Genomic DNA, 27,769 nt, shown 5'->3' on the forward strand with positions numbered 1-27,769 from the left:
ATGAGTTTGCCTGCATGAAACTTCACGTGTTACTGCTTGTGAGCATGAGGATGTTCGTGATTGATAAGGAGGACAAGGGGGGTGTATGTGTATGACACATGTTCTCAGTGTGTGTGTGTGTGTGTGTGTGTGTGTGAGGGGGCTTGAGAAAGGCAGAGAGAGGGAAACGTGAGGGATGGAGGTTTGAACGATGGGGCACAGTATGACCGAACGGACACATCTATTACAGTCCACACACACACACACACACACACACACACACACACACACACACACACACATAAATATTGTCCTATAACTTATAAATTGTTGAGTACTTGGGAAAACAAAAACAACAGCTCGTTCTGTTTGAGAGTGTAGTTGTATGCTTGTGTTTGTGTGTGTGTGTGTGTGTGTGTGTGTGTGTGTGTGTGTGTGTGTGTGTGTGTGTGTGTGTGTGCTGGAGCCAATTTAATTCTGCATAGCAATGAGGAAAGCACAGGGCCATAATTTAATGATTCCTAAATGTCTGCAATTCTGTGTGTCTGAATGGGTGTGTGCAAGCATCAGTGTGTGTAACTACACTTGTGTTCATGTGACTGTGTATGTATACGTACACCCCACATACATGTGTACATACACATTTCTCTGTGTGTACATGTGCATGTATCCAATGTATGCAAATCTCAGCTGCTTAATGATAATGTATGTGATAATAGCGTGGTACTAATTAATTTATAACTTTGCACTGAGGAGGCTGTTCCAGTGGCTAATATGATTCTATTACAGCAATTAGCCCACAATGACACTGGCTAGGTCACTCACACACAGACACACACCTTACAGTATACAAATCTCACTCTGTCAGTGTGTTTCACCCTATCTTGCTTGTGCTTATGTTTCCATCACCTTCCTCATTTTTTTTAATGTTTTGAGTTACTCCGCCTCCACTAATGTCAAATAATTAAATACCCTCTAATAGAATTAAACCTTAGAGACTTTCAGACAATAAAAGAAAACTGGGCAGAGGCTCTATTTCTCACACTACAGACCATATGTTTAATGTGTGAGGCTATTGTTTAGATCATCACCTAAAATCAGGAGATCTGTCAGACTCCTTGAATTTAACTTTGACTCAGCAGCTCTGATGGCCAAATGATGGCATAGGCCAACTAACAACCAGCTGCTGCCAGCCACCTGCCAGCCACTCACTTGTGAGACTCGGCTCAGTTGCTGACATGAGCATCCAGGCAGCACAACCCAGTCGTAGTTTTGCAGGTATTTGGTCATAAATCAAAGTGTTGGACACAGTGAATTTTTTAACCTGAAAAGTTAAGGGTATACCAAAGTTATTATAAATCATCCTGAGAGAGACATCAATGTGTGTACCAAATATCAAAGAAACCCATCCAATACCATCCGTTTCACTATGAACCACAAGTGTCAACCTCATGGTGGTGCTAGAGGGAAAGTCAAGGAGTCACCAGTCTTAAGGATTCATCTTCTGGGCACTATGAATATATCTGGTGCTAGTGGTGTCATGTATGTGTACTTACTGTCCTCAGCGGTGCGCAAGGTTGCCCAGGGGCCGGCTGTTTGCCCATGTGTGTGTGAAACCACCACTCTGAACAGGTACTGTGTGTATGGTGACAGGCCCTCCAAATAATAGGAAAAGGTATCTGTTGCGTTTTCCAAGAGCCTAGGAGTGGACAGACACAAACAAATATATTTACTGACACATTTGGATCTGCTTAAAAAGCACTGAATGAAAATGGGTGCTCAAAGAGGAACAAACAATAATTTACTTTACAAACGGTGATAAAGTACAGTGCTTACTAGTGAATATTTGTGTTTTTAAATTGACCTATATGGATCCCTATTAAAAATAAGGCAATAACAGTTGCTATGGATGTCCTGGTCAAGATGATTCCTGTTTTGCTGTGTTATTATAATGTTATTTAACATTTCCTTAATTTCATGGACATATATACTATTGTTGAAATGTGAATATCTAATGAAGCTGAATATAGCACAGTTATCTGCCACAGTTCACTTCTAAGAGGACAAATTAATCTCTTGTTCATGTCCACCGGCGCCCATAAAAGTTTGTTAACATTACTAGCTGTGTTAGCGAGCCACGCTAAATGAACTTAGAAACAGAGGTCTTCTGACCAAAACTGATAAATAATGGAAAACACCAGTTATTAAAACTAAAGGCTGTAACACACAAATTGACTCTCTTGCTCACTGTGAAAGTTTAAACTCAGAGCCGCCGGTACAATCATCCTTGTACACATAAGCATTTTACTATTAACATCTTCTGCTTGTTTACGTTTTAGCTTGTTAACCTTTAGGTGGCACTCTGAACCAGATTTTTTTGAGGGTGTAATTACTCTGTAAATTAAACACATTCATATAAGAGAGTAACCTTTAATCTAAGGTGATCTTTTTTTTTTTTGAGTGTAATGTTTTTAAACAAGTGTCAAGTGAAACATACACTATATTGGCAATATGTACAATATTTTCACTGCTTTTGATTACATCCTCATGTCATACCTGGTCCCAAATCATATAATCATACAAAGGAATCTAGGACAAAGTAAAAGAATATTGTCATAAATGAGGGACCGTTGACCATTTAGCATCAGATGGATAGAAGGGATGAATGAATGAATAAATCAGGGAACAATGAGATTTCCATAGCAGAAGAGGAGGAGGGCATGGCTGTCTGATATATAATACATGTAGCTAGTCATTTATTTATTACCACAGAATGAGAGCCTCCTCTTCTTGGATTAAATTGCAATTTGTTGTCAGGAAGCATGTAATGAATACATATCAGATGCACACCCTCTCTCTCTTTTCATTCTATCACATTTTCTCTACCTCTCTCTCTCTCCATCTGCCCTCTCTTTGATTTTTTGTCTTTTTGACTCTACCCCCCGTCTCTCCAGCTCATTCCCTCTCTGTTTTTCTGATGGTCTGTCATATTGATGTGACATATTCAGCTGTGCTGTATAATGTACCCCTGTGTATGTATATGTGTATGCATATGTGCGTGTTCACATATTTTAGGTCTCTGTGCATACATATGAGATATGTGTCTGGGAGTGTGGAGTGTGTCTGTCATTCTTTTATTGCTATTTATTATCATATTTCTCTTTTCTCAGACCACTTGTATGTGCTTTGAACTAGTGTGTGCAAACTTGCAGGTTTATCTGCTGTGCCTGTGCATTTGATGCTCTTACTCACCGTTTCACAGGCCTCTGTGGCAACGTTCTCATTTGCAGGGTGTAGCGAAGAGGGCCCGGTGCGTTGGAATGAGCAGGGGCAGACCAAGATACATTCAGACTGACACTAGTTGCATGGGCCAGCCTCGGAGGTGACAATCCATCTGGGGCTACGGCAAGAGAGAAAAAGATTTTGTTAAGATTAAGAAGGAATGAGTGAGCAAGGAAGGAGGAGGATGGAGGTGGCGAAAAGAGGGATGGAACGAGGACAGACGACAAGAGAATTTACATTATTAATCTCACTGCTCAACTGCGTTTTGAAAGATGTGGGTATGGCTTTGCTTAGAGTGAAGTGTAAAAAGAAGAGATGAAGACAGGAGTGAAGAGAAAAAAGAGAGGATAGAAGGGGACAACAAAAGAGGGGAAAAAAACATAACAGCAAAAGAAAAAAAAAAAATTCTTGTAAAGGACAAGTGTCACAACCAGCTGCCAGATTTACTGATAAACTACCACTGCCACTCTGGCTCTCTCTCTCTCACACCCGCCCACACACACAAACACACTCAGAGAAATACAAAGTGGTATAACACTGCTCTTTCAGTAGTTCCCCTCTTTTCCAGCTGAGGATGATAGCGTAGTGTTAGTGTTGGAAAATCAGTAAGAACATCTTGATTCAGTATGATGCTCTTAGTGGAAACAGAGGAGATGTGAGGAAAGACAGAATATAAAAGGATAAGGACAACAAATAGAAGGAGAAAATGAGAGAGACCGTACTGTTGACTATGTGAAATAAGATTTGCTCCTCCCTATAAAGTGACCCTTCAATCAAACACACTGGTCTTATTCCACTACAAGACTCTGATTGCTGAAGACATCTTATGCTCAGGATGGCTATTAGAAACACACAAGCACACACAGTATGTGGAAAAAAAAGCCTAAAAATGCTCTTTGAACACCCTTTCAGAATAATATTAGTGGTGGTTCACCAACATAAATCATCACACTAATGGCTAACTATGGCCACATTCATTCTTAGTACACACACACACACATTTGACACACAACATGAAACAAGCAGTCTGCTTCCCACCACAGACTCGTCTAAAAACAAAGACATATAGCCAAGCTTTACAGTGCGTCTGAGTGTGTGTATGTGTTTGTGTATTGCTGCTTGCAGTTTTGTCGCTACCTTTATGCCCATATCTTCTTCTCTTGTTCTCACTTTTTTATGTTTGTGTCTGTGTGTGCTGGTGGGGGCTAAAGAGTTACTGACTAATTTCTTCTTCTGTCTTAAAGAAGGTCAGCTTAAAAAAGAAACAAGTGTTGAAACAAGCAACCGCTGTAGTTGTTGCCTACATATAGTATTTAAGGATATCAATACATTCAGTCAGTGAAGAGTTACTTGGAATATTTAATCTACAGACAGTTTGTTTTAGAATAATTGTCTAAAAGAAGAATAAGTGCCTTGCTCAAAGGCTATTTGATGGTAACTGGAAAGAAAGAGCATTATCTATGCATTTTCTCTAACCAGGTACTCATGGATAATCTGGAGTGTGAACTGCATGATTCCTGCTACAGGCCTGCTTTCGTAACCTTTTGGAAACTACTGTGTGCCAGAGCATGGATACTAATTTGGCCTTGATGTTACATCCTGTGACTGTGAAAAATCAATGTCAGTCTAAAGGTAAAATATAATGTAAGTCTAATTATAAAACTGGAGCCTCTAGCACAAAGGTAGCAGCTGTCTAAAAAAAAACATGTTTTGCCAGTTTCTTATCAATTTTATATATATTGTAATATTAGTCAGAGCCTGTGTCAGAGTCAATACCAGTAGATCTAAAGCACTTGTTGTTTTGGTTTTTTAAGCTACATAAAAACCAACAACACATTTCACAAAAACATGGTAAAGATTTTGATAATTATTTGATCAATAAAAAAATCCATGACTGGATCTTAATTGATTCAGTCAATTAAATCTGTTTCAGTTTTCTTTTCTTTTTTTTCCCGCACAGAACAGAAATGTATGCTAAAAAATTGCTATCTAATTTCAGTTGGACTTCAATACATATGATCCAGATCAACAGAATTGTCATTCCCTGAGAGTGTGTGTGTGTGTTTGAGAGAGGAAGTGTTCCTGTGTGTGTAATTCTTGAAACACGGGTTGATTTCTGCTTCTCTGACACACACACACACACACACACACACACACACGCACACACACACGCACGCGCACACGCACGCACACACAAAACACATACATCACAAAGACACACATTGTTGGTGAGCCTGTGTCTCTCTCATGCTGTGTTAGCAGGTACAATATCAGAGGTGTCACTAATCGTTTTAAACTATGCACTTTTATGTTCACTTCTCTCTCTCTGCTCTCCTCCTCCTCTGCTCTTCTGTCTCTTGCTCCGCTATCTTCTCTCTGTTCTTTCATAGAACAAGGACGCATCAAGACAGTTTGCCTTAAAGAAGTCTAAAGAGATGCCAGAGGCACAGAGGTAGAAAGAGAGATAGAAAGAGAGGAAACGTCTGGTATTTAAAATTTATACTTTCTTATGCCTTTGTTTTGAACTTGAACAGTAGAACTTTCCGAAGTCTGTCTTTTGTTGTTCTCTGACTGAGAAATGGGTGTGGTGTGATGTGTGTGCATGTGTATGTACTAAACTCTCTAGTTAACATTAGCTAAAGTGGTGAGATGAACGTTTATAGGTGTTTGTGTGTTACTGCGTGGTTACTATTATCTTCAGACTGCTCTGATCAGCTTTGACATTTATCAGTATGCACAATCAGCGTCTCTTCTACACAAACACACACACACGTAGGCTTTGTAAATCAGAAATATGTGTTCAGACCATTAAGTTAAGTCAATTATGTGTGTGTGTGTGTGTTTGTCATTGCTACTGAATGATTCCTTTTTCTTTTGCAAAGCAAGCTTTAAAAATGAATCTTTCCAGTTCAGAAGAATCCAAATGAACATCAACATCAGAGTAATGAGATAAAAATGTTGGTATTGTTTATGTCTTGTTTGGTGAAACAAAGCTACAGCTCAGTGCCAAGTTATGACAGAATAGCAGCCACTGCTCTGGAAACATCACATTTCTCCTCAACTGGCCACCAAAATCAGTCTTTGCATTAATTAGAGGCAAGAAATATGCTTAGGTTTGAAGAGGAACTGTAGTAAGTCACATTATCATGCATCATATCCGTATGTATCTGATCAAGCCACATATACGGCATTTGCAAGTTAGTTGTGTCCTGACTTACATCTCTGATGAAAATCAAGCTTGTAGTTTGTAGTTGGGAGGAAAATCTTTTTGTTCTTAGTGTAAGTACCTGCTGGGGGCGTAGTAACATTGAGTTGCAGGCTCTCCACACATCCCTGTGTGTTACAACCTCTGATCCAGAAGCTGTAGTTGTTGTAAGGCTGCAGGTCAGTCACAGACAACCAGCTGCCCGCAGCTGTACTTCCATCCAACACACCATCACCATCTAAGATAAAACAGGCGAACACAAAAGAGAGAGACATGTAAGGTCTTAGGCCAAGCATGATGTATATATCTAGCGAGGAAGACGACAGTAATGTCTTGCACAGATTATTTTCATGGCACATTTATTTATTAGTGTCATCAGTGTGATGGCAGAAAAGTGATTCATAAAAGATACACACAACAACAGAGGAGAGTGAAAGAGAGTTAAAGAAAGAGGAATACTGGCTGAGATTAACTGAGAATGATCAAAAGAGAGAGGTTTCCCATATTGAGGTTATGCAAGGATAGTCAGAAAAGGGATCAGAAAATTACAATGCAATGCAAGCCCATCCAATATATTTAGATGGACACACACACACACACACACACACAAACACATATCTGTTCTGTGTGAACTGATGAAGGCTGTGTGTATCAAAGAAACAAGGGGTTATGGGTAACTAGAGCGAAACACCATCTCTCTCTTTCTTCTACACCTCTTCTATCTATCTTTCCACTCATTTTAATCTGTCTGTTCCTCTGTGAGCCACAGATCAAAGTCCCTGACTCTGCCTCTGTGTGTGCATGTGTGTGAGACAGAGAGAGCGAGAGAGAGAGAGAGAGAGAGAGAGAGAGAGAGAGAGAGAGAGAGAGAGAGAGAGACTTGGTGAATCTGTGTAAGTTAAGGATTGTTGTGTGTGTGTGTGTGTGTGTTCAGCCGTTTCCCCTGTTCTCATCTTGTTCAATTTTCTTCTTCCTCCTTTTCCTTCCATGTCCAGTCCTCCTTTTCTATTTTCTCTGTTGTTTTGTTGATCTTTATGTATTCTCTTGTTTTTGCTTGCAATCTTTTATAATGCATCTATGGAATATGAGCTTCTCATCTCCCCCTTCTCTCTACACCACTGTTTTACCGCAACTTGCCTTTATTCTTCCTTTCATCTTCATACTATTTTTTTGCGCTGGACTCCTGAATCATCTCCAGTGACATCTTTTCTTCTTTTCTCCTGTTTTCTCCACCACTACAGTTTGATTACTCTTCCTTTCTGCTCCCCGTTTCATGTCTGACTTTCATTCTAAGTTGTTGTGATGCTGAGTTGTGTGTATGTGTACATATGTGTATCTCAAGAGTGACAGCTATAGGAAGAGAGAGCAAAGAGTGAGCACATGGGCCAGCTCTTATAGCCTGGAAGACCCATGTGAACCAGATCAACTGACTCTCTGCTGTCAGCCAACTGTCTGCTCTCAAGCACAGATACTGGTCTACGCAGGAAAGGGCAGATAAAATGCAGATAAAGTGCAGATAAAGTGCAGGTCATCCAAAATACCAGTAGCCCAGGTGTTAAACCAGTTTTAAAGTCCTGTATTTGGCTACCAGCTAGGTTTAGAACAGACTGGCAACAACTAAAAACTCAAGGCATACCTTTGTGGCCTAATATTTATGTAGCGAAATCAGGTCAAATCAAATTAATTCAAGTAAACAAACGAAAGCAAACACAAAACTGCGGCTTGACACCGTGTCTGAATATGATAAACTTAGCAGCACAATGTATAACATGGCTGGAATTGTTGCAATGTCACAGAAAAAAATGTAGCCATGGTTTAGCAAACAATAGATGTTGTCTTTGAGGCATAATCTGAATGTTCGTCCGCCCACTGAGTTAATGTGCTCTTTGTGATTAATACAGTCATATTTGAAAAAAATAAAGCAGAGTATGGTACTCTAAATATCTCTAAGTGTGAGCAAGAATGTTTGAAACTATGTGTTACCTGAGCATATGTAAAGGACTTTGTAGTGTAATATCTAGTGCTTTAGGTATGTCTAGCCACATGTGTGTGTTCAGGTTTAATGTTTATGTGGTGTCTGTCTTTGTGTGTGTGTGTGTGAGAGCGAGACAGCGAAAAGGAGAACACCGCTGTATGTGTTACCTTTGCTTTTATAGTACAGTGTGTAGCTGAGGTTCCCATTTGGTCTAGGTGGGGCTGTCCAGCGGGCACGGACTGATCGAGAGCTGTGATTGGTCAGCTCCAGGAATATAGGGCCTTCCGGGGCCATTTCTAATGTACGCATGTCCACCTGATTAAAAGAAGAAGAAAAAACAAACAAACACACATGCACACTTATATTCAACTGCATAGATACATAACAACAGACACACAGGCACTGTAGCACATATGTTCATGCATACAGTGTGTACATAGAGAAAATGGTGTTACTGCTACAGATGTGCACTAATTAAGAAATAAGAAAAACATAATAAAATCTGCCTCCATTTGACAAAGGTCATAATCACTGTGATATATTTCACTGAGTGGATTAGTTATGGTGTTGAAATAAAATACTTTAACCAATTTCATTTTAAAATGAAACCCTTTTCTATTTATCTCTGTCCTGCCACATTTCTCTTTTCTTTCCTGTATCTCTCATCTCATCTTTTCTCTCCTCTATCTCTTTCCACCCGCTCTCTTCTTCTGTCTCATTTCCTCCTGTCTCACTCCCCTGTTACCTTCTCCTCTGCTGCCCTCGTATCCTCACTTTCCACCTCATCTCTCATTTTGCTCTGGCCATTTACTCTATCCTCATCATTTTACTTTTATCCCTAAATTCTCTCCTTCCCTGGCTCCTTTCTTCTCCTTTTCCCATCCATCCTGTCATCCCTTCCTCTTCTCCTCTTCATCCTGTCTACCCCACCACCTTCCCACCTTCCTCTCCTCCTGTTCTGCTGTGTCAGCTGTTCTGGCGGTGTTTGACTAAATATGGCCTCTGTATTGGAAAAATGCCCCCAAAAATGGCCCGTCGTCAGAGACATCGTTGAGCGTGGAGTGGCATTTCCTACCAAATGTCACTGTCGCCACGCCAACCCTCGTTATTGAGCTGAGAGAATCGATCACCTTTATGACACCCAGTGGCGCACACACACACACACATACACACACACACATACACACACACATAAACTTTGTAAATGTCTGTGTAGGCATGCCACATGAGTATCTCTGCTTTCATGTGTTGGTTCGTTACATCAATAATCTGCATCCTCCTTATAAAAATATCTGTTTTACTGTCTCGTACTTTTCCTGCCCTAAATACTTAAGATAAAAAATTGTGTATATTTCAGAGGTATAATTTTATGTGTTTTATGTTTCTGATAGCAGCAACGACAGTTTATGTTGAATCATTATTATACTTGAAGGGTACAGCTCAGAAGTAAACAGAAATAATATCCCAGCAATGACTTACAGAGCATGCCTATCCTCTAGGATCTCAATTAGTGTGTGTGTGTGTGTGTGTGTGTGTGTGTGTGTGTGTGTGTGTATGTGTGTGTGAGCACTTCACTGACCATTGGTCCCTTGCCACAGCCACGTGCAGTACAGGCCTGAAGCCTGAGTACATGTCGGCTCCATGGAGAGAGTCCTTTCACCAAGAAGAACCTCTGGGACGAACTGGAGTTTAAAATAAGAACTCCATCCAGCCAGAGACCGTAACTGGTTATAATGCCTGTCAAAAAAGAACACATGATTTTGACATGTATGAGATACAGAAAAAAAAAATATAAATTAAAGGAGTAAACTGTTTTCATGTCACAGTAAGACGAGGATCTCAGCCAGGCCACTCATGAGTTACTCTAAGAAGTTTTAGCTTTTATCAATGAGTAACTCTGTAAAACATGTAATTCTCTTTACATGTAAACATAACCACTGTGCATCCATTCCCTGCTCCAAACACAAGATTAAAACCCTAACTCTGATGCCTAACTATAAAACAAAAGAATTGTGTATGACTGAAGAAAATGTCAACACTTTATTGTCCATTCATTAAAAAAAAATCCATTCATTTAAACACGATGGTGTAATGGTATGAAAAACATTGCAGGACTGTGTCCAGACTATGAGGAATCCCAGACACAAAGTGAGCTTTGCTATTTTGGATGCAGTCTGGGTCATTGGATTAAAATGTAAATGAAAACTGACTTAGAGGCTCCAGACCTGCCAGTCAATGTGTCCTAGTGTGATCCAATGATGAAAACAGCACTGAAATGACAAATGTAACCATAGGCGTTACGAAGATAAAGGCCCTGAGAAGGACAGTGGTACTACAGCGAACATGACACACTCACACACACAAATGTGGGTGAAAATATGTCTTGCACACACAAACTAATCTACAGACACGCACACAGGTACTCCACATACCTACAAAGATACACACACACACACACACACACACACACAAAGACAGAAACTCACATATGCTCATGCACACATACACCAGCCCGATAGTTACATTACATTACATCCACCTAATAAAAAAATGAAACAGTACGGTGCCAAATGTGCTTTTCCTTAATAAAAATGCATACAGGGGGCTCAAAAGATCAGTGCTAAGAACTAAGAGTCTATTCTGCTTTAATCATGTGTGGGTTTTATTATTGCTCAATACAGATATACACACCTATCAGGGAAATGAAGACACAAAAACCCCACGGACGCCAGCTACATCTGAGAAGCTCTTAATGTGGCCAATCACATGTGTGTGAGAGTGTGTGTGTGTATATGTGTGTGGACTTCTGTGTGCTTGTGTGTGTGAATAAGCCCATATCAGTATAGGTTGTAATAAAGACAGGTTGGGAAATGAAGCAGCGAATGCATAACAGGCTTATTTCCCCTCTTTGTCTGCGTGTTGCCCCGACCTAATCCCCGAGAGGATTATCCCCCACAAATCCCTGCGGAATTGGGGAGAAGGGGGGAAAGAGAGAGAGGACAAGAGAGAGAGAGAGAGAGAGAGAGAGAGAGAGAGAAAAAATAAAACAGAATCTCACTCCTCTGGAACCCATTGCAGTCATCATCGTCATTTTTGCCGTCCATTTATGAGAAAAAAATTTAATGAAGAAAAAAAAAAAAAAGACACTGAGCTCTTCTCTCTTTTTAAGCAAAAATTAAAGCTTTTTAAGCATGAGATAATCGGGTAATCATGATTAAGTGTCTCCCTTGTTATAAATTTCTGTCATCAGATGAGAAAAGCTTTAAGTAATTTATCCAGGCTAATATGCACACACATCACAGGGTTTATGGCGCGAAATGCACTCATGTGGCATTAAGCGTAAAACACACATGATTCACATTACACACACACGCATTATGGAATTACACATACTTTAACGAGCATGGCAGTAACATTTGATAATATGTGGCAGTGCATTTGTATGTTAGAGACTGTGAAATGGGGTGGGAAATCCTCAGATGGTTTTCATCACTCAATTCATTTGGTATTATAAGATATAGCACTCGTTAATACAGTCCTTGATAATACACATTAATGTTCTATTCATAAGGAATACACATTTTTCAGTATACTATGAGGCAAATAATGTTACCTACAATATTTTAGTTATTTGATGTATCAAGAGTTTTAAAAAGACAAAAGGAGATCATTCCAAAAGCAACATCTGACTGATTGACCTGAGTATTCATATTTCATAATAATATGTGTCAAAGCTTTTAAATGTATACTTTGTGCTTAGGTATAATATATATATATATATATATATTTATTAGGGTTCAATACTGATTCAGATTTTTTTCTGAACATTTCTATTCTATTATTTCTAGGTTAATGTTTACAGTGAAGATAAACAGTTGTATACTGTAGATTACTGAATACTAAATGGCTTGTAGTCATAACCAAGTATTCAAATAGAGGTTAAATAAACAACAACAATGGATTTTGAAACAATTGAGAGCGAGATGTGGCCTGGAACAAACAGTTGTCTATCACAGTTTTAGACTATTTGCAATATTTTGATTTTTTGCAATTTTCTATGTATTTCCAATACTTCAGACACAAATATACTGATTGATGGAGCATCACTCTTAGCTCTTTCTCACTGAAACACTTTAGTATATTGCGTATTTACACTTTGAGGAAATTTTAATTTATGCATTGTAACTCAAAACTGTGTTGCGCAGGAAACTCTTCTGTCCACAACTTTGAATCTCTTTATGCTAAAACATCTGCACAGAAAATCTTGACGAATCCAAGTCAATAGCAAATGAAATATACCTTGACCACAGCTCTGTGTGATGGATTTTAATTGGCTGCAAGTAAATTAGATGTAGGTAAGAAGAATAGAGAAAACTGAGAGAAAGGCAGTCACTTTGAGTCTATGTGCTTCCAGCCTGCAGTTCTCTATTCAGTCAAAAGGGAGCACTTTTCATCCACTTAAAGGAGTGCGGTGAAGCACTGCCCTGTCACTCTAGGTGTCCGTCAGTCTCTGCCTCAAATTGTATGTTCTCTCACCCTGTCTCTGTCTCTTTCCCCTTTCTCTCACAATACCTTATACCCTTCCTTTTGATTTCTCTTTCTGTTTTCCTCTTTTCCATCTCTATCTGTATTATCTGTCTTGAATACTCATCTGATTCCCCTCCCACAGAGGGAATTGTTCTCCTGTTTTATGGTCACATGTATGGGATATCTGTACTATGTACAGGTCTTGATATCAGTAGGTGTTGTGATAGACTGAGTTATGGTAAATACTGACACCTTGTATTCTGTTCCACAGTTCAACATCATCATTATTGTCAATGTTTCTCTTTTTTCTACACTTTTTATTTTTCACTTCAATCACGTAACTGTATCTAATAACATATATATTAAACCTACATGTCATAAAGGGATGACTGTAAACTTTTGTGTGTTTGCCTTTAGTTATCCCATATTTGACATTCTTATTTGACATGTTGATAAATGTTTATGTACATTTGAATGTTTTTGGCTCTGTATCTGTGTGTAGGTGCTAGAGTAAGCATGTGTCTTCTCACCATTTGGAGTATCAGGAGGTGTCCAGCTGACGTTGAGTGTGTGGGGGGACAAAGGAGTGACCAGCGGTGCAGGAACATTCTCTGGGGTGCTCTCCTCAGTCTGCGTCTGGCTGGGGGGGCTAAAGGTACATCCACCTCCTGTGCAGGCCTGACGTGCACACAAACACATTAATGTATGGATGAAGGTGACAATGGAAGTCAAAAAGATGAAAGAGTATAGGACTCACAGCCAGTGTGACAGTGTAGGCTGTTCCTGGGGTTAGGTTGCGGAGTGTGTGGTCTTCAAAAATTCCTGAGCTGTTGTAGGCTAACACAGGCTCTAACCCGCCATGTGAAAGGAAGATGGAATAGAACTCCAAAACACCATTGACCTGAGAGGGCCGGGACCACCTGGAGAAGAAGAGAGGGATTAGAAGAGATGAAAGAAACAAATACATTCACTCAAATACTGCACTTAACTGAAGTTTGTTTTTTTTGGGGGGGGGGGGGGGGGGGATTTTATGCCTTTATTATAGCGACAGTGGAGAGAGTTTACAGGAAATGAAGGGGAGACAGAGATGGGGTGGTGACATGCAACAAAGGTCAGCTGCCAGAATCGAACCGTGGACTTTGCATTTAAGTGGCATGCGTCTTAACCAGCAGGCTACGGGGTAGCACCCTAACTACGTCTTCAGAGACCAGATCTTTACTTAAATATTCTCATTTTATGAAATTTTACACCATTTCAGAGAGAAATATTTGAGCTTTTACTCCACTAAATAAATCAGATAGCTATAATGTCCACTTACTTTTCAGATTCAAGAATAAGGCTTATGTTATTTGATCTTACTTTATTTTATATTAACAGATTGCAATAACTTTTCTGTTAAGCAACAGCCTGACATGCCAATGCTTACAGGTACATGCCTTCATCCAACAGAACTCCATCATTTATGAAAAACTCCACATAGCTTCATTAGCTGACATACTTCTTCATTGTGATGACAAAGGCCAGTGTAGCTGACTATGTTTAGGTGTAAAGATAACTTGCAGTGACTTGTATTACCATAGCAGTATTAAAATAGAAAATTATACATTTTAAAAACAAATTTATATATAAACATATAATTTAATAAAGTAACTGCAGTCCTGGCCTGTCTGCTTTATGTATTGAACACAGAAGACTACTGATAAAAATACTGTAGATTCGGATGACTGCTTACACATCAAAGACGTTGAATTTCATTGGTTGCATGAATCAACTTACTATTTGTTTTGCAGGACTCTAGTAAGTATGCTGTTCTCACTGAAATTGTATGTATATATTTATGTTACAGTACACTGAAATTCTGAAATAAGAGACAATAAAACTAGAATATATCTGTGGGCTTCATGGGAAGTCCTTTTGTCTGAAGTTGCTCTATTTGTGTATCTGTGTATGCATGCGTGTGTGTGTGCATGCATGTGTGTGCTTTTATCATTGTGTTTCTATTTGCAAGTAGATGGAAACACAATGCTGAGCTAAGGTTTCTTACACCACACACACACACACACACACACACACACACACACACACACACGTGTATATTGTTCACACAGTTGGTGGTGTCTTCTTTTCTATATTTAGAACAGGAAAGTCATCCCAACAGAGAGAAAGAGGGAGGGACAATCACAGTGATGTGATTTGTGCCTGCTGAAGTTGTTGGATTGATGTTCAAGCTGAAATAATTTCTTATGAAAAGTTATGCAAACAAAATTACAGTTAATTATAATAAAGACTGAACTGTTTATTTCATTTCATCATAACTTGTAGTGCTGTAGTGGTACTTGCCAGTGATTTACAAATGTATTGAAAATGACAGATGTTGACACACTTTTCACTTCAAACAAAATCCAAAGAATCTGATTAATTATTAATTTTGAGAAAAACACAACAATGAACTAACTTATAAAGGAACACAACAACATATTTTTTTATAAATAGTCCTGAAATTCTTACAAGTCCCAGAGAGTAGCCCAACCCTCCTGGCATGGTTGCACGGGGAGGCCATTTTAAAATGTGATGGATTCCTTTCTTGGTTCCTCCCATTAAAAGCCAGTTTTTGAATGACTGATGAGTGTGTGTTAGCACACAATTAGCCACTGTGGCTAATCTATCACATTTATTATAAGATTAATATGCTGTCGATTGGCACTGTGATGTATGTCCACTTTTGAAAAACTAAATCAAAGGGGAGTTGTAATAATCTGTATCATAATTCACTGCGGTAATGGTTTTAGAAAACCATTGGCTTTAAAAGTGTTATGAAAAGAAACAGACATATTAAATTGAAAACCAGGCACTTAAGGTGCTCAAATTCTGCACCACAATCTATGAAATGCCAACCTGTCTGATGCACCATCCCTCCCTCTGATTTTTCCTGCTCTTCTCTGCATTTCACACTCCACAAAACAGCATCAGTGCCATCAAATAATTACTAAAAACACATTCAAGTATTGAGATTAAATCAAATCAGAAAGAAAATAAATGCCATTCAAGTAAGTAAATTCATTTAGGGCTGTTTTAGTTAAGCTAGGTATAGTGAATTCTACCTCTGCCCTGAACATGCGTGTCATCAGGTTTTGTGTGACTGTGACTGTGCACATGTCCTACAGTCAGTGTGGGTATTTTTGCAAGTGTGTCTGATTGCATGTGTATGAATGTATTTGTGTCAGGTACAGTAGTGTAAAATGAGTGCAGGGAATAAATCTGCTGATATTGTTTTTGTTCACATTCTACAGCCTCCCTCAACCTTTCTCACAGTCCCTCACTTTCTTTGTCTTTTTTATTTCCCTCCATTATTTCCCTTAAAGCTCACAATTTATCTTTTACTCTTCTCTCTGGTCCACTTTCCCTCTCTCTGTCTTCACATTTCTCATAGATGCACTCTCTCTCTCTCAGCTTTTCTCACAGACACAATAGAGAGATATTGACAAAGTATGATCTCTCAACCTCTGCCTGTTACCAATGTGCTAACAAGGCAATACGCATCCTTCCCACACCTGGTGAATTTATAGCTGAAAAACATTTTAAATGCTCAGGGTATGATACATTTCCCTGCCCTACAGACAGCAGTACTCGTATGGATGATTTATTCACCTAGTAATTTGCTTTCATGCTGTCAACTGTTTATAGACTAGAGATACAAATATTTGGCTTGTTTACTTTGCACAACATTATTGGCCTCATTTGTGAAAAGTTTCCATGCAGAAATGATCTTAACTGGTGCGTAAGGAATTTGTCAGAATGTTTTATTTCCAAATAATTGTGGGTAAGATCAAAACTGACATGTGGTCATGACTGGCCACATGTAAATTTTGGTAAACTGGCAAACGGATGCAAACTGATACTATGGAACACCTGGAACACACATCCAATGTCAGGTGAATAAAAAGAAATCAGTGGCTTGTGCACATTTTGTTAATTTTCTCTCTTAAAATTATTCAGAACAAATTTTAGAAGATATAAACACAAAAATAAGGCCCAACAGTTCTATGATTCTTTCTCACTATTATCACTCCTACAGTTCAATTCATGTGCATATGTATACATGTATATGTAGATGCACTGCTCATCCAGTATCATCATTACCAAGATAGTCACATGTTAACCACACACACTCACACACAAACCCATTTCCCACTCAGAAACGGTGTGCCTTCAATTTACTCCTTCTCCCTGCTCTCACTCACCCTCTGACCATTGTTTAAGTGTGAGTGAATATGCCTGTGTGCGTGTGTGTGTGTGTGTGTGTGCATGCGTATGAGTGGCACTGTGCCCTCCTGCGGTGAGTCCCACTGTAAGTGACAGTCAGGACACTAATGGCTTTCACGCAGATTGACTCTTACAGACACACACACACACAGACTTGCACACACATACGCAAAATCCAGGAACATTTGCACATGAACATGATGGAAAAAGTGCAGAGATCTATCTTCCTCTGTCCCCCTGCCTCTAAAGGTGAAAGGTCAAGTGCGGAAGAATATTCTGCATGGTAAACACAACTGCAGAAGGTCACTGCCTCTCTCTTTCCCTTTCCTTCTCTGTTTCTATTTTACACAGACACAACGGGTAAAAATTAAAAGCTATATGTCTTTTATTTTATTATTATTTCTATTTTTATCTCATCGCTTTCACTGATGCTTAAACACTCTTTCTCTAAAAAAAAAAGTTACACACATACTGTATGCTTACAGTACAGACACACGTTAACACCTAACATACACACTTAACAGTGAATAAACAAATAACAAATAATACCATGCATTGTGTCCTGCAGCTTTAAAAGACCTGCTGTGTGTGCCTTTTTGATGTATAGTAAATGTACGCTGTGTATATGTGTCCCTACCCACCATGCACGAAAGAGAGAGTTCTGAGAGTATGAGTAAGCGTACGTGTGAGAGTGTGTGAATGTGTGTGTGGGTTCTTACTCAACCAGAAGAGTCCGCGAGTCTAGCAGGGTAAGAGTTGGTGCTTGTAGAGGCCCAGGAGGAAGCTGAGAGGTCAACATTGTAACTTGTGAACTGTTGGTGCAGCCCACAGAAGTGCATGCACTCAGTACCAACACGTGGGTGGAATACACACCTAGACCTGAAACACACACACACACACACACACACACCAAGGCAGATTCATAAAACAAAACTTTGATTTACATCATAAGACTAAAATTGCCCTCACAACTTCTTATTGTGAGGGGATTTAACCCTCATTTATCCCCTGTTCCTTGATTTCTTTTTTACTGAAATATTCCTCAGTATATGCTCTCACGTTGGCTCTGTAACTTGATCATTGTTTCTCTTTCAATGTCTATCTTTGTCACAGTCACAAAACTATTCTCCATCTGTTCCACTCTTGCAATCTCACTCTCTGTAACACAATCTATTCTTGTGCATACTGTGTAATTACTATGTCCATAATCCTTCCAATCACTGTGAACATCAGACACTCGACATTATTAACCCAGCATGAATGATATGTGCTCTCTTGCCTTCATTAACTTACAAAGACACACACATACACTGTTGGGCAGTGTGATGTTTTGCTAATCGTGTCTGTGTATGTGTGTGTGTGTACCTGTATGTCTGTAAAATCAAAATGAGTGATAATTTATTCTGCCCATAAAAATGCCATATATGAGTGTACATTCTTGTAGCCTGTATGTTCTATTGTGCATGTGTGTGTTTGTGTGTCTATGAGGGGCTGTGCGAGCCATAAACGTGTCTCACTGTGTGTATCTATTCTCATCCTGGTGCAACACTCTAGTCTCAGTGGTGTGACATGTGTTTCGTACCTTCTTTAAGTCTCTTTAGTGAAAGCTTTCAAAGCAAATTGTGTGAATGCATGTGCGCTAATGTTTAGTGTTCTTTGTTTCTCTGCTGCTTCATTTTCAAGTTTGTGTGTGTGTGTGAGTGTGTGTGTGTGCACGCGCGTGTGTGTGTTTAGTGCTCTTTTTCAAAGTGCTATTCCCTTGGTAAGGACTGAGATGCTCTTCCCTCTTTCAAATGCTAATCCCCCACTCCATTTTGCTTTTCTTTACTCTTCCCCTTCTCTTTACACCAAGGCCTCATCCCTCCACAGCTATGCTGCGGCGCGCGCGCGCGCACACGCACACACACACGCACACACATACACACACACACACACATACACACACACACACACACACACACACACACACATTTTCTCTCTCCTCTTTACCAGTGATGTTGTGTTGTCTGTCGTTCCCCCTGTAGACCGTTTGGTCGTTGTGATAGAGGAGGTACTCTGTAATGCCTCCATTGGGCCTATCAGTGGAACAAAAAGTGAAATGAGGGTAATATTATGATGTTTTATTCAAAATATTATACTATTTTGATGTTCAATTCTATGTTATGTATATTCAGAGCATATTTATTCAAGAAAAAAAATGTGCTAAATAAAAGCAGATAAAAATTGCACATAAAAAATATACACAAGAGACAACATATTATATTCTCATCAACAGTCTACCATTAGCTTTACTGAGCTTATTTTACAACAGTAGGTCTCTTTTATGTATACTCAATTCATCAAAAATATATCTATTAACTTCACTGCTGTCTTTCATGTCATCTTGAGGAAATAAGTGAGGTAAAACAGACTGCAGGTAAACTCTATACCATGTTGTTCTGATCTGGTGTGTACTTTCTTATGTAACACTTTACAACTTACAGAAGAACAACATAACAAACCAACATAAACATGCATCTTGTATATAAGAGGGAACGAGGGATGGGTGCTTTTATGTATTGTGTGTCACCTTGCTGGAGGTTCCCAAGTAACATAGAGAGCTGAGGGGGATGAGACTGCAGCTGGAGGAGACACTGCATCTGGAGCTGAAATTTGTTTATAAAGAGTACTGTATGTTACGGCAAATAGAGTGGTAGGTATATACACCATTTTATCATTATTTCTAAAACATAGTGTCTATTTTTAACAATTTCATTTTAATATACTGTATTATGTATATATTGAGGGAAAACAGTCATTACCTATTAATAGGCAATGCAAAATGCAACAAATAGTATCAACATTAAAATATTACTATACTGACTGCATGCACTGTAACTAAATAGTGAAATATACTATGGTGAGTCTTACTATAATACTATACAGCCTCTCATTCTATAGCATCAGATGTCACAGATGTAAAACTGTGTAAACGTTATGAAAATTGTAATTTCATTTCACGTGATGCTCAACATTGACACGGTCTTGGATTACTGTTCAGAAGACTGCAGGTATTGGACAAGAAAAAGAAAAAAAACAACATTATCTTATATTCCTTAATCTTGTGAAAAGGATGAAAAAATGTTCCTCTGCTTCAGGGGAAGTGAGTAAAAATGTGTCTTTATGAGTTTGTGAGCGTTTTAAAAAAGACTTTGGAAAATAAGTTCTAGATAGTTCTTCCTCCAGTCTTCCTAACATGGTTTAGTGTCTTAACTCTGGGCTCAGTGAGAATCAATACAGTAATCTGTTTTTTTCTTTAACTTCAGATTGATTTTTGCTGTCTCTGCACTGACCCCTGCCGTCACATTATCTCCCCAACAAGGCCAGTTAGTCCAACACAGATTAATGTAGTGACTAACATATGAAGAAAAATCTTTCTTTTCCTTTTCCACTCCTCCCAGATAAGAAAAACATTTCTCCCCTCCGTACAATCTGTCCTTCACTCAGTTGTAAAGTGCCTCATTCTTCCCCCCATCCAGCCATTTCACTTCTTCTCATTTTCCTGTTCCTGTTTATTTCATTCTGACCTGTCCCCTGTCTTGTCTCACTGCTCTTTTTCTCCCCTCTTAAGAGCTAAAAATCTCCGTCACTGAGGAGACAGGATGAGAGTGTCTGAGTTTGATGTGTGTCTTGGTGTTTCTGTGTGTGTCTGAACTTAAAAACCATCATAAATGAATGCTACTGGTAACAGATGGAGAAAGAGATGTTCTGCTCATGCGTCTATGGATCCATGTATGTGAGTCTATGTGTGTGTTTGTCACAATCATACCTTCCTCCGGAGTTCTGAGGCTTGATCTCAAATCATTATCATCACCATTGTCGTTACGAAGACTCTCTGTGCAGCCAAGAGGAATACAGGCACTTACAGTGACAATGTATCGAGTGGAGGGAGTGAGACCTGACAACACACCTGGAAAAGAGGAGAACATGTCAGAGAAGGAGTGAGGCAGCGGACACAGACAGAAAGATACATGGAGGCGGTGAGAGAAAGAGTGAGAGGTCATAACACGTGTGTTTCATAGAAGAGATATTCAGTTTATTGTGGGGCGTGCCCCTATGGCTTTGAGGTTGAGACAACGAGCATGAACTGCTTAGCGTCTGGCTGTGGACTTGTGTTGCATCTCTCACTCTCCTTCATTTCCTGTAATCTCTCTACTGGTGCTACCTATAAAGGCCCCAAAACAATCAGAAAAATATTGTGGACTGTACACTTTTTAACATAAGCCAAAGAGACAATGTTTGAAAATGTTGAAAGTGTTTTTTCTTTTTGTTTTCTTACAGTATGCATGTACTGTGTTACCCATTAATGTAACAGAATGTACACTACTGTGTATCTGCAGATGAATGTATTTGGTTTTTGCATCTAAGAGGTGCTTCAGCTGTGGTTTTAGCTTGGAGGCTGTGGAAGTAGATGCAGCTGTCCAATAAAAACGGTATCACTACATGTTTGTGAAGTGTCAATCCACAGCAGAACTGACTGTGGCACCTAACACTAAAATTATATTCACTCTAACAATATATTCTTTACTTGTTATACAAGGAATGTATTTAAATTGTGAATATATTCACATAGAGCTAGTAGGCTAGCTCCACTATTCAAAAAATCCATGGAGTGGATATGAACACCCTACCTGACTAAATGCTTTTTACTGTTCCCTTTAACTGTGTGTTAGATCCTCTTGTTACTGAGGTATGTGTCAACATGCTTCAATAGTGAAATTAAAGTGCTTTACTTGTCCATGTGCTACTGTTGCTAAGCAAACTTCCTGGATTTGGCAAATGAAGAGAGTCTATTCTCATTGTAAAGCTTCAGTCGTCTCACAGTGCTGTTTTTTTGTGCTAGCTGTCTCGGCCCTCTCCACTCCTCTCCGTATTTCTTCAGTCACTCTTTCACACCCACTCTCTTCTCTTCCACCCCCTCCAAATCTCCTCACCCCCAGTCACCCTCTACTTGTCTTACTTTCTTCTCTCTCTGTTGCTTTCTTCCTTCCTTTCTCTCTCTCTCTCTCTCTCTCTCTCTCTCCCTCTCTCTGTTACCCATGTCTTTTAATTCAATTAAGGGCCAGGGCCCCACTCCGCTCCCATTACACCCTCATTTGCTTTCTGTGTTTTTTAGCCATTGGTGTAATTCTGCAGTCAGGTGTCGAGGCCATCATAAATTAACAAGAAGCCTTATCACGGTGGACTTAATGTCTGGCAAAGAGAGAGGGAGGGAATGAGAGAGACACTGAGAAAGACGGAGACAGAGAGCTCATCTTCATATTTGCCTGGAGACATGGCAGAGTGGATGAGAGGAGGGACGAATAGCAGCAGCGGACGCAGACATCATCATCAGTATAAAAGATGAAGTGAGGAAAGATCGAAAAATGAGCAACAGAGAGAGAGAGGGAAAAGGAGCGATGCCAGGGTATGACATCATTGGGGTAGTCCTGAGTGTCTTGTTCCAAATGGAGACAGTCTCCTAAAGCTGGGGACTTGCCAAGGAGACATTAACAGGGTTACCTAGGACAGTGTGTGTGTATGTGTGTTTGTATGAGAGAAAGAAATAGACAGTGTGAATGTGGTTTTACCGAGGGCCACAATGCCCTTAAAGTTCTCACATGACCATGGCAGGAAACCTACAAATAATGTAGTTAGAATAAATTCAACAAGAATACAGATGCAAGTTTAGTTAAATTAAATTATCCATGTTGAAACTGCTGCTACTTGTCTGTGATGTTTACCTGGTTCTTACAGACCAAAACACAGTTTATTTCTCTATGTTTATTCACTTGTTGGTGCCCTAGGTGAGATTATATGGAATAAGTAGCGGAACTTAAAGTATACAATGTCATTTAATGTATGCACAGCATATACAAATATTTTATAGCATCAAAGGTTTGTTTTACCTGTGAAATTTCCATTTGCCAGGTATATGGCTTTGATAGCTGGTGCCTCTGCCTGGTCTCTATTGTAGGCTCTCAACTCATATCTGTCAATCAGCCCTCTGATGTCACCTGTGGGTGGAGACCAGCTCACCTTGGCACTGAAACCATCCAAACTCTGAACTGAGATAGGAGGCGGTACAAACACAGGTACTAGAGAGAGAGAGAGAGAAGGAGAGAGAGAGAGAGAGATTAGTCAAGATGTGAGAGAATGTGAAGAGAAGAATATTGTGAACCAAGACAGGGAGAAATAAATAACTATAAGCAGCAAAACAAATAAATAAATAAAAGAATCACAAACAACCATCAAACTAAACAATACATACAGTAATAATACAAGTAAGAGAACCATAGAAAGAAAGATATAAGAAATTAACAAAACTCAAAACGAAGATATCAAATAAAAGCAAAAAAAAAAAAAAAAAGGGAAAATATAAAAGATGAAAAGAAAAAACAACAGGTCGGGAGTACATGAGGTTAAAGAAAAGGCATCCCCCCATCTCTCTGTGTTTTAATAGGCCCAGTAAATCACACCTCACCATTAGCATAAATAGTATTTATGAGAGTAGTAACTTTTTCAGCACTGATTTAATACAGCCAGCCATTCATTCTGAGCTATATTTCACAGCAATCAGCCTCCCTCCCTCTCTGTAGCACTCCCCTTCTTTCTCCCTCTGACATCCTCAGTCGTTCAAGATGGTCCATCTCCTTTCCTCCCTCCATACCTACCTGCCTCTCTCTGTCTGTCTCACTGCTTCACCACCTTCATTTTCTGTCTCCATCCATCCTTCCATGTTTCTTTATATCCTTCTGTCCCTCACCTATGCTGGACTTAGCCCTAGAGAGGACTGGATTAGTGTCAACTTTTGTAATTGTCAGAAAGGGAGCATCTCAAACACAGCAGGGCCGGCCAGATATTTTTGTGTATCAAACGGCATATATAAACAGCAATCTGAAGAAAAGATTCTATCAGTTATTATATTTTATATCTATTTTATTTTTGTTAGTCTATCATCTCTTTTATCTCACTCATGTGCTTTTGTTTTGGTTTTCAGTAGGAGTGTACCACATAGTATTTAGTGATAAATAAGTTCACTACAAGGAAGCTGCTTCATTCTCTTTCTCCTGCAACTTTTTTGTTTTTCCTGTCAGTCATAAACTTCCTCACCTTCCCTCTCCACATCAGCTATTCTTATGTCCTCCTGTTTTTATCTATCCTTTTCATCCTCCCTTCATTACTCAGTCACCTTGCAGCTTTCTTTATATCCTCCCTTCCCTTGTTGCTGTCCACTCTTCCCTTTTCCCTGACTTTTACTACTTCCTTCTTCCTCCCTTCCTCCCACCATTCCTCTCAGTCCCCATCCTCAATCCTCCTTGTCTTCCCTCAGTTCTTAATGTTTTTAACACTTCCTCCCTCCCTCCCTCTCCTCCTTTCCTCTCTGTGGTCATAGCATAGCAGACCTACCAGTGTATCGTTCACTACTAACGAGCAGCTTTATATTACACAAGGGACCACACAGGCCATTCTGGGTTAACAGCCTTTTACTGAGATGCCCTTTATAGAGGCCTTATCAATCTCTCATACCGTCGGGCACACGTAATATCACTGGCCCTGGAGAAGTCTCACATACTGTACAATATATTAGTGCTTTTATATCCAAAATCTCTTAAGAACAAAGAGAAACACCATAGAAGAAAGTCAACAGGCGGGAACGTTTACTCCTTGTGGAATGTGCCAAAAGTTGGTTACAATATACTGTGATGTTTTAATCACAGTAAAATCCTAACATTTTTGCTGGTGACTTAGATCACACAGCACATAGAACAAACATACAGGGGATCACACACCCACGCCCCCAGACACAGCATGTTAAAACACACACGCTTTGGAGTATTAATGTATTAAAGAGATTTATCACCCTCTCCCATTATTAAAGTATGTCAGATAGATGTTTGAAGGAAATAACAATACAATGTGTAATGTGCTTTATATCGTACATAGAGAATTTACATACACATGTTGTTGTGTATCTCCAGCATATCGGCATGTTTGTGTTACTGAAATTGTGTTTCTCCCAGTGTGCGTACGTGTGTGTGTGTGTGTGTGAATGTGAGTATTACTGTTACGATATCGGTCTGCTATATCTCATCTCTGGCTGTAAAACATTTTGGTCTGATAATACACACAAATACACACCAACTATTGCCAGATAGATGTCTTACCTTTACCCCTGCTGCGTCCTCTCTGCCAAGGGCCTGCTGCCCAACCTCCTGCAGCCAAGGCCACAATCCTGTACAAGTACTCTGGTGTGTTTATGCACATGGAAGGTGGGGTTTAGGATGGGGACGAGACATGGGATGAGAATGAAAATAAATGATTAAAATTGAATTGGAAAATATGTAAGGTCGCCAACTTTCGACAACCTGTTGGAGTGAGATTCTATTTTGACACATACTATTAGCGGAGGTAAACCTATGTCAACAGACCTCCCTAACTTTGAACAGTTTATTTTCTGGATTATAAATTCACCTCTATTGTATTGCACACTGGAAAGAGATGCTGCTGTTGATTTTGATTAAATCAATTAAAAGTCCACATTGTATTTGAGGGGGAACAAAAGTTATCCTCATTGAAGCGTGGGGTCCCAAAACACAATATTGCCCCAAATATTAATGTGAATCACACCAAATATGCTGAAAGTTGTAGACAAAATCTTTTCTTTTTTGATTTACAAAACACTGAAATCCCTGTCTGTGCATAATGAGAGGCTTATCTAACTACAGTAGCTTATGGTACAATATAATGTGGTTCTTTGTTACTACTTGGAGCCATATTTTGTTGTTATTTACTATAACTATTGGAGGGGGGGTTCCAGTGCATGGAAATACATGTATGTACACATTAATGTCAAAAATGCAAATAATGTGAGACTTGGCATTTAAGCAGCAAAACTGGAAACTCCCCATTTTAATAACGTTGACAGGAGAGACCAACACTGCTTACTTGCTGAGTGCCAACTGACTCATATTAGTGTAGTTATGTATATGTTTACTGTGAATCTTTACCAGTGAAAGGCTGTAGACTATAATCTGTGGCTTGTGTCTTTCTCCCAGTAAAGACCAACACTGAATCGTTTCCTCTGCAGTTGTACCGGCTTTCACTGGTGGGACAGCCGTCTAAGTAGACTCTAAGAGAATGGCGGGAGGCAGCAGAGAGATTAACAGTTTGACTGACAGGAGGGTTTGTTTCATCACTTCGTATGGTGAGACCCTTTATGCAACCTCCTAGACCTGTGAGAGAGGAGAGGAGAAGAGAGGGAAAGAGAGAGGAGGGGGAGAGGAAAAGAAAAGGAGAAAGAGAGAAAAGGGAACAGAGAAAGGATGAGACTGTGAGTACATCTTTTTGAAAAGTTTGTGAAATGCTTGTCTCCATTTTACATTGTTTCTTTTTTTTAAATAAGCAATATCTTCCTCCACTTTTATATTAACACCTTTATCCTTATGCATCAAACTCAATCCTTTACATCTCTTAGATAATTAGGGTAACCAGTAGAATTAAAATTAAGCTGTAACTCCTGGTCGGTTGATTTAATGGTACCCTTGCCAAATGGCATAGAGGGTAAGTTACGGTCAAAGCAAACATGACCTGTAAGTACCTGTGCTCTCTTTTGTATAACTCTATAGAAGAGAACCAAAAACAACAAACCCACAAGCTATCAAATGCCACATTTGACCAGCTGTAGGCAAATGTATATGAGGGTGGGGAAACCAGGCAAAAACTAAATTCTCAACTAATCACAGCCAAATGAAACACTTCTTCTTGGGTGCACTCCTGCTATTTTGATTGTGTGAACATGCATGTACAAAAATTACAAATAGAAGTTTTCTAGTCGTCTGTTTTGCATGTCCATATTCTATCTCTAAGCTGGATGTGATGACGATGTTATCTGTATAATTTAAGCCATCTGGGTGCACCATTATTTCATAAGACTTTGTGCGTACACATATCTCACCGTGTTTGTGACTTCGGCTGTCCAGAGCTGGATGTATGAGCTCAGTGGGCACACCCCCCACGTATAATGGTGTGTCAACTCTCAGCCTCCCTGCTCCTCCCACTCCCCTTGTCTCTTCTGCCCAATCATTGACTGCAGCAGAGATAACATAGCCACGTTTTGCCAGTAAGAGCTGTTTCCAGTCTCCATCGCAGTAGCTAAGCCCCACCCACATGCTGAGTTCAGTCACATGACCTTCACAGGCAAAAATGAAGGACAGGAGACCGGCATCCAGCTCCACCTAAAAATATACACAGATAAATCAATTATCACAAACAAATGCTTTGTCCTGTATATCTAGAATTTTATTTGAGTATTTTCAGCATTTAAACAATCAATTAAACAATATTAATATGTGTGTGCTCCTTACCAGCATGTAGTCCTCAGTTTGTGTGTTGTATGTAAAGAGCAAAAGTGCATTGAGCTGGTCTGTTCTAAAATCCATAGAAATGTCAAAGTCCTCTCCCCCACTAAACACGTCTTTGCTCAACTCCAAGTAACCTGAAAAAAAGAGGAAATAATT

At 39.4% G+C, this 27,769-nt stretch overlaps 1 protein-coding gene across 4 annotated transcripts in view; it reads right to left on the minus strand.

Annotated features, from left to right (window-relative positions):
• ush2a (Usher syndrome 2A (autosomal recessive, mild)) overlaps positions 1-27,769 on the minus strand; it is a 236,830-nt gene that overhangs the window by 102,860 nt on the left and 106,201 nt on the right. For all 4 annotated transcript variants that reach the window (XM_067592610.1, XM_067592634.1, XM_067592617.1 and 1 more), the window contains exons 34-49: positions 27,617-27,747; positions 27,208-27,487; positions 26,261-26,485; positions 25,418-25,498; positions 23,159-23,347; positions 21,040-21,180; positions 19,801-19,876; positions 19,221-19,306; positions 17,951-18,110; positions 13,726-13,888; positions 13,499-13,646; positions 10,021-10,178; positions 8,609-8,756; positions 6,549-6,704; positions 3,232-3,379; positions 1,536-1,678 (exon numbers count right to left, since the gene is read on the minus strand). In XM_067592610.1, the coding sequence (XP_067448711.1) occupies positions 1,536-1,678; positions 3,232-3,379; positions 6,549-6,704; positions 8,609-8,756; positions 10,021-10,178; positions 13,499-13,646; positions 13,726-13,888; positions 17,951-18,110; positions 19,221-19,306; positions 19,801-19,876; positions 21,040-21,180; positions 23,159-23,347; positions 25,418-25,498; positions 26,261-26,485; positions 27,208-27,487; positions 27,617-27,747 (2,433 nt within the window). The remainder of the gene's footprint in view (positions 1-1,535; positions 1,679-3,231; positions 3,380-6,548; positions 6,705-8,608; positions 8,757-10,020; positions 10,179-13,498; positions 13,647-13,725; positions 13,889-17,950; positions 18,111-19,220; positions 19,307-19,800; positions 19,877-21,039; positions 21,181-23,158; positions 23,348-25,417; positions 25,499-26,260; positions 26,486-27,207; positions 27,488-27,616; positions 27,748-27,769) is intronic.

Source organism: Thunnus thynnus, chromosome 1, assembly GCF_963924715.1.
Source record: "Thunnus thynnus chromosome 1, fThuThy2.1, whole genome shotgun sequence".
Lineage (NCBI taxonomy): Eukaryota > Metazoa > Chordata > Actinopteri > Scombriformes > Scombridae > Thunnus > Thunnus thynnus.